At 45.5% G+C, this 15,634-nt stretch overlaps 1 protein-coding gene across 1 annotated transcript in view; it reads left to right on the top strand.

The window, feature by feature from the left end:
• Window positions 1-8,581: 8,581 nt before the first annotated feature.
• LMO4 (LIM domain only 4) overlaps window positions 8,582-15,634 on the top strand; it is a 70,507-nt gene continuing 63,454 nt past the window's right edge. Inside the window, exons 1-2 of the mRNA XM_075322302.1 lie at window positions 8,582-9,194; window positions 11,983-12,221. Coding sequence (XP_075178417.1) covers window positions 11,986-12,221 — 236 coding nt within the window. The 5' untranslated portion in view covers window positions 8,582-9,194; window positions 11,983-11,985. The remainder of the gene's footprint in view (window positions 9,195-11,982; window positions 12,222-15,634) is intronic.

Genomic DNA, 15,634 nt, shown 5'->3' on the forward strand with positions numbered 1-15,634 from the left:
TACAAAAACATTAATAGTGAATAGGCACCTGGAAACCATACCTACTGTCAAATACCAGGGGTACACCAATACTGGAGCATGGGACAGGTCCTATTACACATACTGTCCACCTACTTTTGGACCACCCTGTATATGTATTAGAATGTGAGCCCCAATGGGGACAGTGTTCCTGATGTATGTAAAGCGCTGCAGAATATGTTAGCGCTATATAAAAATAAAGATTTATTCATTTTATTTATTATATATATATATATATATATATATATATACACACACACACACACTTTAGAAGTTGGCATTGTCTTTTCTTTTAAATATCATGACTTGCATTTAAAGGGAACCTGTCACATGGAAAAATACTACTAACCTGCAGATACGAGATTGATCAGAAGGTTAATAGCATTCTGAACTTGCTCGGCGCCTGCATATGAAACCCCGCTGCCAGGAGGAAATTGACTTTCATCCTCACGGCAGCATTCTTGTCTCAGTCAGGGAGTTGGTGCCAATGTGAGCTCAGTCACCACTCTGTGTATGGAGAGCGACAGCTGTAAACTCACCCCCTGCACTGACTGACAGATGCTCAGCATTAGGCCTCTGCCACACTCACGTGAAAATCACGCACGTGCCAAGAGACACGTATTTCCCCTACGTGTTGCGTGCAGGTAAGTACGTGTCTCTGGTACGTGCGGGCCACGTGTGTTCTACGTGTGCTATCCGTGATAGCACACGTAGAACCAGTAATTTACATACTCACGTGGTCCTTCCTGCTGTCCGCGCTGCTGTCCGTGGTGCTGATCCTCGGTCTCCAGCCCTCCCGTCTCCCCATTGCTGCTGCTGCCAGACAGTAAAGTGAATATTAAATGAGAATAATGAGCGGCGGTCGGCAGCAAGAGACAGCAGCGGGAGAGACTGCAGGGCTGGAGAACGTGAGTAAATGTTTTGGGTTTTTTTCACTGACATGTGTGTTTTCTCCGGCGCGTGTCACACGGGACCGCATCCACACTACACCTGTGTGGTACGGGTGCGGGCCGTGTGACACTCGTGCTGCCGGAGAAAACACTGACATGTCAGCGTTTAGAAAAACGCACACACGTACAAACGCACACGGACACACGTTCCGTGTGGTTTTACGTGTGTGTGCCTGCTACAATAGGGTAGCATTGCTTAACGTGTCTCCGTTCCGCCGGTACGTGCAAAAAATGATAAACACGTGCCGGCGGCACGGATGTGTGTCGCAGGCCTTAGAGAAAGCTGTCAGTCAGTACAGGGGGCGCTGGCGCAGCCTCTATGACTAAAACCAGGAATGCTGCCGGGAGGATAAAAGTTCATTTGCTCCAGGCAGAAGGGTTTAATGTGCAGGGCCCGGGTGATTCAGAATGCTATTAACCTGCAGATTAAACCCATATCTGCATTTTTCCATGTGACAGGTTCCCTTTAAGAAAAAAATGAGTAATCTTGCAGTTTTCACACTGGCCACTGGGGCTAGTTTAGACTCTAACACCATGTTATTTCACAAAAAGTTTTCAGCATTCTTGTTATTATCAGAGCCAGATGGTGATGACTCAGCATTAATAAGGAAAATCTGGCCACTTGCGTATGCGTGAAATTTTCTTATGTCAAATGTATTATTCCTTTGTTCAGTATATCAAGAGACATTAATCAACATTTCATGTCAGACTGTTCAATGCCTCTTTCTGTATGTTAATTTGTGAAATGTCTGCTGATTATGGATTGCATCATCACCCTGCGGTGTACTAGTCTACATTTGACAATAATACTGTTTAATTGAATCAGCGAACAATAAGGGAACAGCCATGATTGTCTCCCCCCTATCCTGTAAAACACAATACCCTGAAATGGGAACTGGGGGATATAAAAAGGACCTTGCTCCTGTCGCTGGTGTCATTCTACAGGACGGTCCATGGTTACAGCTGGAGGATTACAGAACTGCTCCACTGTTCAACCATGAGCCCACAAATGCGCTTGGAGAACCCAGGTTGGGACAACCTGGTCATCTGGCCAATCACCTTGTGGTGCTCGGTCAGTTTTCTAAGCTTGCCGATATCTATTCTCAATAGGTGCCCACCAAAAGTGGGTCACTCCTGGCTGGGGTAGTTGGCCCTGGATGCCTCGAAGTCATGAAGATTCTAATCCCTGGTGAGCCAGCGAAAAGGTGAGACTCTGTCGGTTGTACCATCTTGTGTGCTTGCTGGGGAATGACTGACGGTGACCCAATAAAGTGGTACCACAGTGTGGTACCTTCACCCTGTGTTGACTGCATAGTATTCTGCCCACAGGTAACGAGTATGGGCCTCCATGAGATGAGCCTTGGTCTGTGCGGTCTTTCTAAAGACAGCCACACCAGCGGAGCACCCACTGACTCTCCTGTCTCCACAAAGATTACAATAAGAGCAAACACCTCTATATACAGCTAATAAAAGTTCATTTTTCACAATAGGTGATGTCAGAGCTCACCCTCGTCTCTCTCCCTTCACAATGGCCTTTGCACACGCTCATTAGATGCTTCAATACAAAAGATAGAGTCTAATTCAGTTTATTTCCGCTAATGCACATGTGGATTTCCTGAAACAACTGGAAGTTGGAATCTAAGATAGCCTTATCAAGCCGTCTGAAAACTGCAAGATTTAACACTTTTATTTTTAATACAGATTGTGATATGAAAAAATTTGCCCAAATTAAAAAAAAAAATATCCATTGAGCATAAAAACAATAACAATAATAGGTCATTTTGTGATGACAAAATCACATTAAAAAAGACGGTCACATCTAAGGAGAAGCATACACATTTATATTACAGATCCACGTCGTGATGATCAATGATACCGTACCCAGAGATGAGTAGGACCCATATTGAACCATTTGCTGCATTACAGAAGTATTGTCCCATCCCGTAAAAGTGTAAAGCAATATGTTCAAAGAATTTTGCAGATTATTACTCCTATCAGACCAGGGGTGTACATAGAAATCATGGGGCCCCATAGGGAAAAAGTCCTAATTGGAATTTTATCTGGATCACAGAAGAGTATATCTCATAACTGCAGCCGTTACAAAGTAACTTTCCTCCTACTGAAGCCCCATTGCACCCACAAAGTGTGGTGCCCACAAAAATGCTCCACGAGCATCGTACAATACCCTCACCTCACCATCCACACACACTGTATGATGACCCTACTTATCCCACCTTCAAATAACCCAGAAAAGTATGGTGACCCCCAACACAGTATGATCCCCCAACGGTGACCCCCACACAGTTCCCCCATGCAGTATAATGGGATTACATACAGTATATTGGCCCCACACCTCTTCACATTGTATAATGGCCCACACTAGCCCGACAAACTTTATAATGGCCCCCAAACAGCTCACAGTATGATGGACATCACACAAACCTTCACACTGTATAATTGCTTGCATAAAGTATAATAGCCTCAAGAAGCCCTCCACAAAGTATAAAGGTTCCCTTAAAGCCCTCCAAATAGTATATTGGCCTCCACATAGCCTTTCATATAGTATAGTAGGCTCCCATAGCCCTCCATATAGAATAATGCACACACCATAATCCTCAATATAATATATTGTTCCTCCCATAGTCCACCATGTATAATAATGCTCAGCCCATAGTCCTCCATATAGAATAATGCACACCCTATAGTCCTCCATTTAAAATAATACACATCCTATGGTCCTCCATGTATAATAATGCCCCCCATACTCCTCCATATAATATAGTACACCTCTATAATCCTCAATTTAAAATAATGCATACCCCATAGTCCTCCATATTGAATATTGCATACCCCATAGTCCTCCATATAGTATAATGAACATCACATAGTCTTCCATATAGTATAATGAACACCACATAGTGCTCCATATAGTATAATGCACACCCCATAGTCCTCCATATAAAATAATGCACCTCAATAGTCCTCCATATAGTATTATGCACACCCCATAGTCCTCCATATAAAATAATGCACCTCAATAGTCCTCCATATAGTATGATGCACACCCCATAGTCATCAGTATAGTGTTATGGTCACCAATGCACCAATGTACTAACTGACATCATTCGGCCTCCATGGTGAGAGGTCTGCATCTCTGCTCACCTTGACACTGAGATGTCAGACACCGAGGGAGAATGATTGAGGAGGGAGTGTCAGACTAGTGCTCCCTCTTTCATCATTGCTCTCAACTGCATCGTCATCCGAGGATGCTGGTATGGTTAAATAGGTGTGAGGGGTGGGTGCTGGCGCTGACACCAGTCCCCCTTGATTAGCCCCCATAGCGGCTGTGTGGTCTGCCACCACTGGCGGTACGCCACTGTGCACACACTGTTGCTTGGTAATTCCAATTTCCAAGCTACACACAGACTTTTTGTAGAATGTCACCGCACATAGAAATGCCACAAGCGGTGCTAGAGTTGCATGAACATTCATCAGTTTTCCATCCAATTAACGTGCACTAAAATGGGAGTAAAAACGAAAATAAAAACATAATAATGATCAAAGTTTTATAAATCACAAACAAATGTTGGGGAAATAAAGTTCCAGGGCTTTTGCAATGATTCTGCAGAGTGCCCAGGAATTTCCGGACGATTGGTAACCCTAATGCATGCATCTGTCACGCTCCCCGTGTCCCAGCACCTCTCCTTACCCACTGATCCAGTCCACGTGTCCACCGGCCATGGCTGCCGCTCCCGCTCTTGCTCCCCAGACTCCTCTTCCTGGTCTCAGGAGTCTGATTCTGACTAATGTTCTGTATACTGGGCCGCGCCCACTCACCTGGTCTTATAGCCCCAGCACTACTGCAACAGGAAATGACCTGAGGCTGTGCTGAGTATATATGACTGGCCTTTCCATGTGGGCGGGGCCTGATCATCACTTGTGTTTCTATGCCTTGTCTTGTGAGCTAGGTGCGCAGGTCTTTGTTCCTGTTTCCTATTACTGCCTTAAAGTACGCTGTGACCTTAGTGACCTGGTCCTGTCTTTGCTTCCTGATACCTGCACCCGTTCCTGCCACGTTAGTGCTCCAGCTACTGTGTACCCTGCCCTCCAGGTGGGGTGCTCGGTCCAGTGGATCCACCTCCTGGGCCTACCAGTCCTCCCCGGCCCTCACAGTATGATCAGGCCATGGATCCCGTTGGAGCACAGGCCATGGATCCCGCTGAGGCACAGAACTCAGAGCTGGCTGAGCTGCGCCAGGAGCTGGCGCAACAGCGTGGAACCCTGAACCGGATGCTGAAGTTCATGACGCCCGTGGACCACCGGTTGCATACGCTGCAGACCGCTGCCTCGTCCACGCAGCAACCAGTCTCCAGGTCTGAACCAGGTTCCTCCATAGCCTCGCAACTTCGCCTTGCTGCTCCGCCTCGCTACGCAGGGGATCCCAAGTCCTGCCGAGGCTTCCTGAACCAGTGCTCCTTGCACTTCCAGTTGCTCCCGAACTTGTTCACCTCAGACCAGGCTAAAGTGGCGTTCCTTATGTCACACCTGGAAGGTGAGGCCTTGGCCTGGATTAACCCCCTGTGGGAGAATGAGGACCCGATGACCACCGACATCCAGGAGTTCCTGCAAGCCTTCAGGGGCACCTTCAACGAACCCGGACGAACTACCGCAGTGACCTCTACGCTCCTCCGGCTACACCAATGGACCCAAACAGTCAGCCAGTATGCCATACAGTTCCGCACGCTCGCTTCGGAGCTGGGCTGGAACAATGAGGCCTTAATGGCGGCCTTTTGGGAGGGTCTCTCTGGTTGTATCAAAGACGAACTCGCCGGCCGGGACGTTCCCCACACCTTGGACGCAAGGGATGGTGGGAACCGCCACCCTTGCCACCGAAATCCCTTTGGTTCCAGTTAAACAGACTGTCCGGGTGAAAACAGAGGGGACCCGGTTTTCAGCTGAGGCCCACATCGATTCTGGGGCGGCAGGCAACCACCAGGCCACGGTAGACAAATACCAGGTCTCTGTCACCCCGCTGAAGAAGCCTCTCTGGTTCGCCTCTGTAGACGGCAAACCGCTCTACGAACCTGTCCGGTATACCACCGAGCCCGTGAACCTCCAGGTTGGCACTTCGCATACAGAGACCATCGCCTTCTATGTGATCCCGAGGATGGCTCCTGAGCTCCTGTTGGGCCTGCCCTGGCTGAAACTCCATGACCCTGTTATTAGTTGGCGCTCTGGCGCGATTACCCGCTGGAGTCCCTTGTGTCATGACCACTGCCTACAGCCTGTTCCTCGGTCCCTGTCACCTGAACCGTTGGAACCACCGACCCCTGAAGAAGAGACGACGCTATCCAGTGTCGTTCCATCGTCCCCAGTCTCTGAGACCTTGATTCCACTATCTTCTGGAGATGAGACTTTGACTCCACCGGCTGCCCAGGATGAGACATTGTCTGATACCCGGTCCGAGACGCCCGATCCGGTCGTCCAAGATTCCAGTCCTGCTCCTGACTGTCCTTCCCTTTCCGTTGCCTCCCTTGCCGCTGACATGGGTTCCCCGATACGGGACATAGTGGCCATGAAAATGGTCCGGGGTAAGCAGTCCTTCCTGGTCGATTGGGTGGATTGTGGTCCTGAGGCCCGGTCCTGGTTGTCCCGGAAGCTTGTTGCTGCCTCTCTTCGGTGCGCCTTCATGTCTCGGCCGAGGAGAGGGGGGGCTTCAAGGGGGGGTACTGTCACGCTCCCCGTGTCCCAGCACCACTCCTTACCCACTGATCCAGTCTACGTGTCCACCAACCATGGCTGCCGCTCCCGCTCTTGCTCCCCAGACTCCTGTTCCTGGTCTCAGGAGTCTGATTCTGACTAATGTTCGGTATAGGACCGGGCCACGCCCGGTCACCTGGTCTTATAGCCCCAGCACTGCTGCAACAGGAAATGACCTGAGGCTGTGCGGAGTATATAAGACTGGCCTCTCCATGTGGGCGGCGCCTGATCATTGCTTGTGTTTCTATGCCTTGTCTTGTGAGCTAGGGGCTCAGGTCTTTGTTCCTGTTTCCTATTACTGCCTTAAAGTACGCTGTGACCTTAGTGACCTGGTCCTGTCTTTGCTTCCTGATACCTGCACCCGTTCCTGCCACGTTAGTGCTCCAGCTACCGTGTACCCTGCCCTCCAGGTGGGGTGCTCGGTCCAGTGGATCCACCTCCTGGGCCTACCAGTCCTCCCCGGCCCTCACAGCATCAGTGCCAGGGGTGCCAACTCGATTTTTTTATCAAAAAAATCAGGGAACATTTTTTATGGACACAATGGAAAACCATAATAAATCATTATGATTATAAGTGATACATGTCTACATCCCATAATTGTTATATGAAGACATCAGCTGTAAATTGATGTATAAGTTTCAGAAAGTATTATGGGCGCCCTAATTTTTTTTTTTTACGCACAGCGCCCTATTTATACAGGCTGCTAAGGCTACTTTCACACATCAGTTTTTTTTCCATCAGGCACAATCCGGAAAAAAATGGATAAAACGGATCCGGTGCCGGATCCGTTTTATCCCCATTGATTTGTATTAGTGCTGGATTGTGCCTGATGGCCTTGCATTGCATCCGGCTTTTGCTGGATCCATCGTAATTGGCTAGTGCGGCGGCTGGACGGAACGTCTCTTGTAACGTTGTTTGTCTCTGACAAAAATCCACATCGCGCCAGATCCGGCGCAATACAGCGTGATTTACAATGGAGGCCTATGGGCGCCGGATCCGTTTTATCCCCATTGATTTGTATTAGTGCCGGATTGTGCCTGACGGCCTTGCGTTGCATCCGTCTTTTGCCGGATCCGTCGTAACTGGCTAGTGCGATGGCTGGATGGAACGTCGCTTGTAACGATTTTTGTCTCTGACAAAAAAAAACGCATCGCACCAGATGCGGCGCGATACGGCGGGATTTAAAATGGAGGCCTATGGACGTCTGATCCGACGTAATGCGGCAAAAACAGATGCGGCCGCCGGACCCGTTTTTTTAAACTGAGCATGTTCCAATGATTTTTAAAAAACGGATCCAGAAAAAAAAAAACACGGATGAAACGGATGCAAAAAACGGAAGCGCCGGATCCGTTTTTTACGGATCAGGTATACAGGATCCGTCAAGACAAAGGATCCAGCGCATCCGTTTTTGCATATTCTCTGCCAGATCCGTTGCGTCAGCCACATGCCGGATTGTGCCTGATGCCAAAAAACTGATCTGCACCCAGATCGGTGCTGCCCAAACAAAAGGGTCTGAAGTGTCGCTGACATATTGAGTGGCGCACACGCATTTCCATGTAGAGGGACGCTCCGAAAGTTCTGGTTTAACCATGTAGCTGCTAGTGGGTTAATTTGTGACATGTCCCTAATTGTCAGTGTCAGATCTTTACTTAGGACTGGATCTCTCAATTAAATGACTTCTAAAAGGGGGGCAAAGAAGAAAAAAGGGAAGAAAAAAAGCTTCTTCCACCTGATCTATCCATCATCGTGTGCACTGCCCCCAATCTCAGCACTGGCCTTCCCTTGGCTCGTTTTATTATTCCGCCTGAACAATCAGAGAAGGGGATTGGGCTGGGAGGAGCCAGCAGGCAGCAGTGCTGGGCTCAGCTCCGTCAGTAACACATGTCAGGCTGGAGAGAGCAGGAGAGCAGAGAGAGCCGGGGCCTCCAGTGCACGCAGCGCTCCGGGCACACACTGGACTCGCAGCAGCACTCACCTCCAGTGCACGCAGCGCTCCGGGACTCCCTGCCGCACTCACCTCCAGTGCACGCAGCGCTCCGGGACTCCCTGCCGCACTCACCTCCAGTGCACGCAGCGCTCCGGGACTCCCTGCCGCACTCACCTCCAGTGCACGCAGCGCTCCGGGACTCCCTGCCGCACTCACCTCCAGTGCACGCAGCGCTCCGGGACTCCCTGCCGCACTCACCTCCAGTGCACGCAGCGCTCCGGGACTCCCTGCCGCACTCACCTCCAGTGCACGCAGCGCTCCGGGCACACACGGGACTCGCTGAGGACTCCTCGCCCTCCTCCCTTGTGTCAGTGCAGGAGCAGATCCCAGGAGTTGATCAGGAGCAAACTTGCGGGTTGTAGATCGCAGGATCTGCGCTGGTGGGGAGCTATCTGCCCCTTGGATCGGAGAGCTGCCTTACCTATTCCTGGAGCTGTGCATTCACATTACTACACTGTGATTCTGGGACACAGGCAAAGGTAAGCAAACCTGGGACTTGCAGGGGTTAATGGAAGCCTAAAGTGCAAAGCTGAGAAAAGTCCATCTATGTAACTGTAGGGATGGTGATCACATTTGTCTGGACGTCCTGTCAGTAATCCCATTGAAGAACATTGTGGTCAGCCTCTCCACAAGCTCAAATGGCTGCTTACAGACATAACAATAGATTGTATTCAACTGCACAGCAAATGGAGAGGAGCTAGACTTTAGGTTTAGGGTTCCTCTCGTGAATGCGCACTTAGTGGGCTTCCTGACCCTGTCCACCAAGGAGCAGTGGCCCCTTATTCCCGCTCCTTGTGGGACTGTTGGAAAAATAATGAAGAAATCTCACTAGTCCCTGACAGAAGCAAATATATGTGCCCCCTGATCTAGATGCGGAGGGTCTGTCCTCCACCCCTTCATCTACTCTGTTTTTGTATGGACAGGATTCCCTAGCCTAATTGTGAATTGGGTGATCGCCACCCGCCTTCTTGATGGGAGAACTGGGAAACCTTTATTTTTGGTCTCTGAACTGGTAATCCACAGACTTGCCTAATTAATATCCACCTTTTTTTAGTTTTTTGTTTTCGTATTCCAAAATGCCCCCCCTCCCTTCTTCATCTTCTTCTTGAAGAGATCTCCATTAAACAGGAGTCGTTGCTGTTGCCTCTAGCTGCCACTGCTGGCTTCCCTCTACATTCCCTAAATTGCCTGGCTATATAATTTATGTAGCAGTTCTATTAAAGTTAAAAGGTTTTTATTTCCTCAACTGCAATGAAACTTGATGAGCGCCCTCCCTATAAGTTATCTTGAGAGTCCTTTCTGGTCAGTAAAGAAGGATTCATCTCTAGTAGATTTAATCAGCATTAAGGTATTGCTTGTCTTTAAGAGCTTTACTTAATGTGGTTACTGGATGCCTGGCGCAGTGTCACGTTTCTTTTTATTATTATTTTTTTATTTACCTTTTGACAAGGCTCGAGGTCGGTCATAGGCTGTCCTTCGAAAAGAAATTCGAAACTAAGAGGGGGGGGGGGGAGAAGAAAAAAAAATAGAAGAAAGGACATGAGAACACTTGGTGGACTCTGGGCAGGAAATGCAGATTCATTTAGGGGTTGGAGATGAAATTGTTACCAAAAGCCATTCGTTGAGTAATGCATCAGATAAATCAATTTACATAAAGGTATGATGCATTTGGGTACACAAAGATAATGGCTTTTAGAGTGGTTCCGTTTCCCAAGTCCTAGTGTTTTGTTACAGCTTAAAAGGTACAGTTCTGATTATAGCAGATTATGTGGTTTATTTACTGTCCTTAGCAAAATGTCTTCAAATACTGCCATCAACTTCACTGGCACCAAACTTCTTCCACGATAGTGTTTCTTTTTGTACATGCGTATTTGTAAACAAATATGTAGCATCGTGTATCTAATTCACATAGATCATTATCGGCTCGCTATTAAGTCATTTTGGCATTTCTCAATCCATTGATTAGAAGACACAGGTCACTTTTGAAATATGGTGTACTTATGTACATACAAAGCCAGACTGGCATTCATTTTGTATCCAAATGAGATTCAGAAAGGTGAAGTTTGGATACTATGTTCACACTACCTTCTAACTGCAAATATGTAGCATCGTGTATCTAATTCACATAGATCATTATCGGCTCGCTATTAAGTCATTATTATGGCATTTCACAATCCATTGATTAGAAGACACAATTGGGTCACTTTTGAAATATGGCGTACTTATGTATATACAAAACCAGACAGGCATTCATGTATCCAAATGAGATTCAGAAAGGTGAAGTTTGGATACTATGTTCACACTACCTTCTAACTGCATTGTCTAGATTTGCTTGTAGAGATGAATGCATGGTTTAGATGAGCCTAGTTTTAGGTTTTTCTGCTCATTTAGACCAGGAAATGAAGGTTGGGGGGGTTAATGGCTATATTGGTGATATTACTGCTTCTAGTCCAGAGATAAGGTGGTTCTTTACTTCTGCAATTGTGTTGACAGATGTTGGACTCAGACTGTAGGTTCAATTGTGTCTCTTCTGACTTATCTGTAAATGGAAGCCTTTTGAAGGTGTCCATTCATTGCATTTAAATTGCTGATCAAGGACAGATTAGTGATACAAAAGTGTTATTTGTTTGTGTAACAAGTTAGCAGGGCCTCCTAAAGTTCAACCAGGTTTTATTGGCTCCTAATTCCAAAATGACATTCATTGATTGCCTTGAAATGAAATGAGATTTCAACTGATGCAACGATAATAAGGCATTGATTACGGTAAATGTCGAACATGACAAAGGGAAAATGGGTAAAAAAAAAACAAAAACCCAAGCCCAACAAGTTTTTACCCTTCACTTTCGTGAAGGCTATGGTAAAGTCGTTGGCTGGTCGGTCGTCTATAGAAGATCCCGGTATAGATTGTGAACTTCATGCTGATTAATATGATTTCAGTTCATTCCCTAGTACCAAACTGTGTCTTCTGTCATCCTTGTTTCTCAAGGATATCTGGTAAAGTTGTCCTCCTGAGGTCCTGACACAACTTCAGACAGTTGGTAGGAGGAGGACTATCAGTTAAAGTAATCTGGTGGGAGGAACCCATGACAGATCACTGACCCCAAACAAAATAAATACGCTCTCATAGTCTTCATTATTTAGCTGGATCCACTGATTTGCTACTGTTTTTAGAAAGCCATAGTAGATTGAAGAGCATCCTCAATAACTCTATTTTTTTTTTTTTTGTATTCTCTATTCCCTTTCTTTTTTTTTATTCTACTTTCTTAGACCATGGTGAACCCAGGTAGTAGTGCCCAGCCTCCTCCTGTGACCGCAAGCACCCTCTCTTGGAAAAGGTGCGCTGGTTGTGGGGGAAAGATCGCAGACCGGTTCCTGCTCTATGCCATGGACAGCTACTGGCATAGTAGATGCCTCAAGTGTTCATGCTGTCAGGCTCAACTTGGGGAAATTGGCACCTCATGCTATACAAAGAGTGGAATGATCCTCTGCAGAAATGACTACATCAGGTATGTGTCCTTCTACTTTTTTTAGTGTACCCAATGTTTGTTGCTAGAAAGTAGCATAATACGTCGGAGAAAAACATTGTCTGAGCCAAGCCATGTGATGACATCCGAAGCTAATGCTGCTTTACAAATAAGTGAAATATTGGAAGATTTTATCTGCACATAGTTTCCACTCCGCGACATGATGGAACATGTTGGATATCCTAATTACTAAACTGGTTTGGGCATCTTTGCATTCCCTTCCTTTTAGAAAATGATCCATTTCCTGACTTGTGGATGTAATCATCCTAAGTAATAACCCATTAATTGCACAAGATGTGAGCACAGATTAATTAGATGTCCATCATGCTTCCTAATGTCATTTTTAAAGATGGGAATCAATACGGATAGTGTGCCCATGCGATCCTTCCAGGTGAAACCAAGCTTCTTAAGTCATTAAACTGAAAGGCATTTGAAAGATTACATATTTAATTTTAAGTGAACGCTTTAATACACTGATGCACCTGGATGCCCTGCACTTTTTAGTCGTGTCCTCTTCGAGATTTCTTTTAAGTCTTCCATAAATTGCCAATTTAGACATCAAACAAAATCAGTAACATATTCCTTAAGATACTGGCTCAACTTTTGCTCTTGAAGTATGGAATGTACTGGGGGTAATGTAGGATCCGGTTACACCATCGGTTGGCTTTAGGAACACTGTAGACCTCATTTTAGTGTTAAAATGATGAAGTCCAAATGCTCTAACCTATGTCCTGCCGAATCCCACTGTCCTCAATCAGCTAAATAGAAGTAATATGCTCGCTGAAAAGGCCATTCAGGGATTGCAACATTAATTTCGCTAAGTGGTTTTTTTAGACTTAAATGTTAGGAAATCAGCACATGCTTTACAAAACCCGGAGCCCATTCTAGACTTCTCGGTGGCTGCTGTAGGTTTTGACAGAATTTTAATTAAATGGAGCAGAACATGGGATAAAAGAGCCATTTGTTTCAAGTGGAAGAATTGACACCACTGTCTCATTGCTTCCTATGTTACAGATGTATCCAGTAATAAACAGCTTTCTGTAAAATCTAACTTCTGGGTACTAATTACAGAGTTGGTGTTATCATATGGATCCCATCATTAGGTTCATTGTAAGGGCTCATTCACACGCTGTATATATATATTTTTTTTTTTTTGTGTCTGAAGCCGGAAGTGTCATCGTTTTGTTTTGTTTTGTTTTGTTTTTGTTTTTTTATGTTGAAATAGGTCAGCCAAACTTGACAGAAATCAATTTTAGAGGTCTGTGGTCTGTAGCTTTTTGGTAACTTTGGTAGAAGTAACAGGGCACCTAATATATAGTGTTAAAATGTATATGTGAATTCTGATCCATGGTACTATGGCCACATGAGGCATTTCGGATTCTCTGCATATGCCATGGGATCTTCACAGATAGATGTCAAGACTAGTGATGAGTAAATACTTGGGTTTGGGATACCTAGTAGTATTCCGCTATACGTCACGAATAACAAACCCAAGTCATGGGGAACCCAAACATATTTTTCTTGACGATTTCCTAGAAAAATGCTCTGGTTCCTCATCGACTTAGGTTCTTATTCGTGACAAATACAATTCAATGGGGAACCAGGTGATTTGCATTCAAGACTTCCTAGAAAGATGCTCTGGTTCCTCATTGACTTAGGTTCGTTATTGACGATAAATACCGGAATACTATTAAGTCAATGAGGAACCAGAGCATTTTTCTGGGAACTCTTCAAGACAAATCTATCGGTTCCCCATTGACTTAGGTTCGTTATTCGTGACGAATACAAGGCAATGGAGAACCCGAGCATTATTCTTGAAGAGTTCCCAGAAAAATACTTTTATTCCTCATTGCCTTAGGTTCGTTATTCGTGACAAATACAAGGCAATGAGGAATCCAAGTATTTTTCTGGGAACTCTTCAAGAATAATGCTCGGGTTCTCCATTGACTTGTATTCGTCACGAATAACAAACCTAAGTCAATGAGGAACCCAAGTATTTTTCTAGGAAGTCTTCAAAAAAAACTGCTCGGGTTCCCAACTGACTTAATTAGGTTCGTTATTCATGCCGAATACCGGAATAACATTAGGTATTCGGAGAGAATAATCTGAACCCAAGTATTTAGTCATTGCTCATCACCAGTCAAGTTGTCTATAATATCTAAAGCCACCTGTGTTCATTGTGAACTTCTATAGACTGCGCCTTTTTGAAGTTTTAGTACTCCAATTTTTTTTTAATTTTTTTAACGGAGAATTAGATGATATGATATCAGGGTTTAGTAAATAAGACATGAATATAAAGAAAAGTCTTCTGTATCCTATGTAATACTGTTTTCAGATTACACTATTGAAGGCACAGAAAAAAATGCTGACTGATTTATATAATGGGTGTGTTGGCTCGAATTTTAAAGATTAAGATGCCTGTCAAAATGGGCACACGCAAAGGTAAGGGACTAGGCGAAATATCTTGAGAGTTTGATGTGAGGATATGGTTGTCTTTGAAAAGCACCTTCTGAGTAAGGCCAAACAAAGTGCTTCAGCTCTACCCTTCATTTCGAGAAGGGGGGGCGGTGGTGGTTTGAAATCCACCTCTTCCATTAATGAAAGTGCTTTTGGTGGGAGACTGACATGTAGCTTACAATCATAGATTCAAGATAAAACAGCCTGACAGTGAATACACACAATTAAAAGGCTTTAATTAGTGACTCCTCCATTTTCTTTTAGTCCTGATAGGTTTTATCTAATGAGATCTGGGCCCTGGCTTAGATCTGCTCGGAATGACGTGTCCGAAATGAATGAGAGCTGCATTGCAAACAAAACATTTAATTAACAAAATTGGCCTGTAAGAGAGGGGATTATTAACCAGGGCTGAGGATTCAGACTGTTAAAGGGCCAGAGTCTGATGACTGGGAAACATTAAAAGGATTTGGAGAGATGTTGATGTGATTACAGAATCGAATGTGCCTCTCTCAGCGTTCCTGCCCTGTCAGCGGGCATCATATCGGGCCGGCAAGAATTCAGATGCCATTGAGGAGGGGCTGGGTGGTTCTTCGGCATCTATACAGGTTCTATCGATGATTCTTTGCCATCGATTCTCCTTGGTTGATGGGTCACGTAGGGAATGACAGTCTGTTGTTATTGTCTAAACCATGTTTACGGTGTTAACCCCTTACGGTCCAGGTTTTGTGACTTTTCCTTTAGTTTTGTGGTCATCATAGGGTATCCTTTTTGGAGGCGTTCCAACTGGGAAAAGTTAATATTGAAAACCGTAACAATATCTACTTTGCCGGTGTCGTCTCCTTTCATATAGACTCTGGTGTAACACAACAGGCGTTAATAATGGCGGTGTCTAGTGCCCCAGTCCTAAATCCCCAGTTTAGACAGAGGTCCGCACTTTA

This window comes from Anomaloglossus baeobatrachus, chromosome 8 (assembly GCF_048569485.1).
Source record: "Anomaloglossus baeobatrachus isolate aAnoBae1 chromosome 8, aAnoBae1.hap1, whole genome shotgun sequence".
In the NCBI taxonomy this organism is placed as follows: domain Eukaryota; kingdom Metazoa; phylum Chordata; class Amphibia; order Anura; family Aromobatidae; genus Anomaloglossus; species Anomaloglossus baeobatrachus.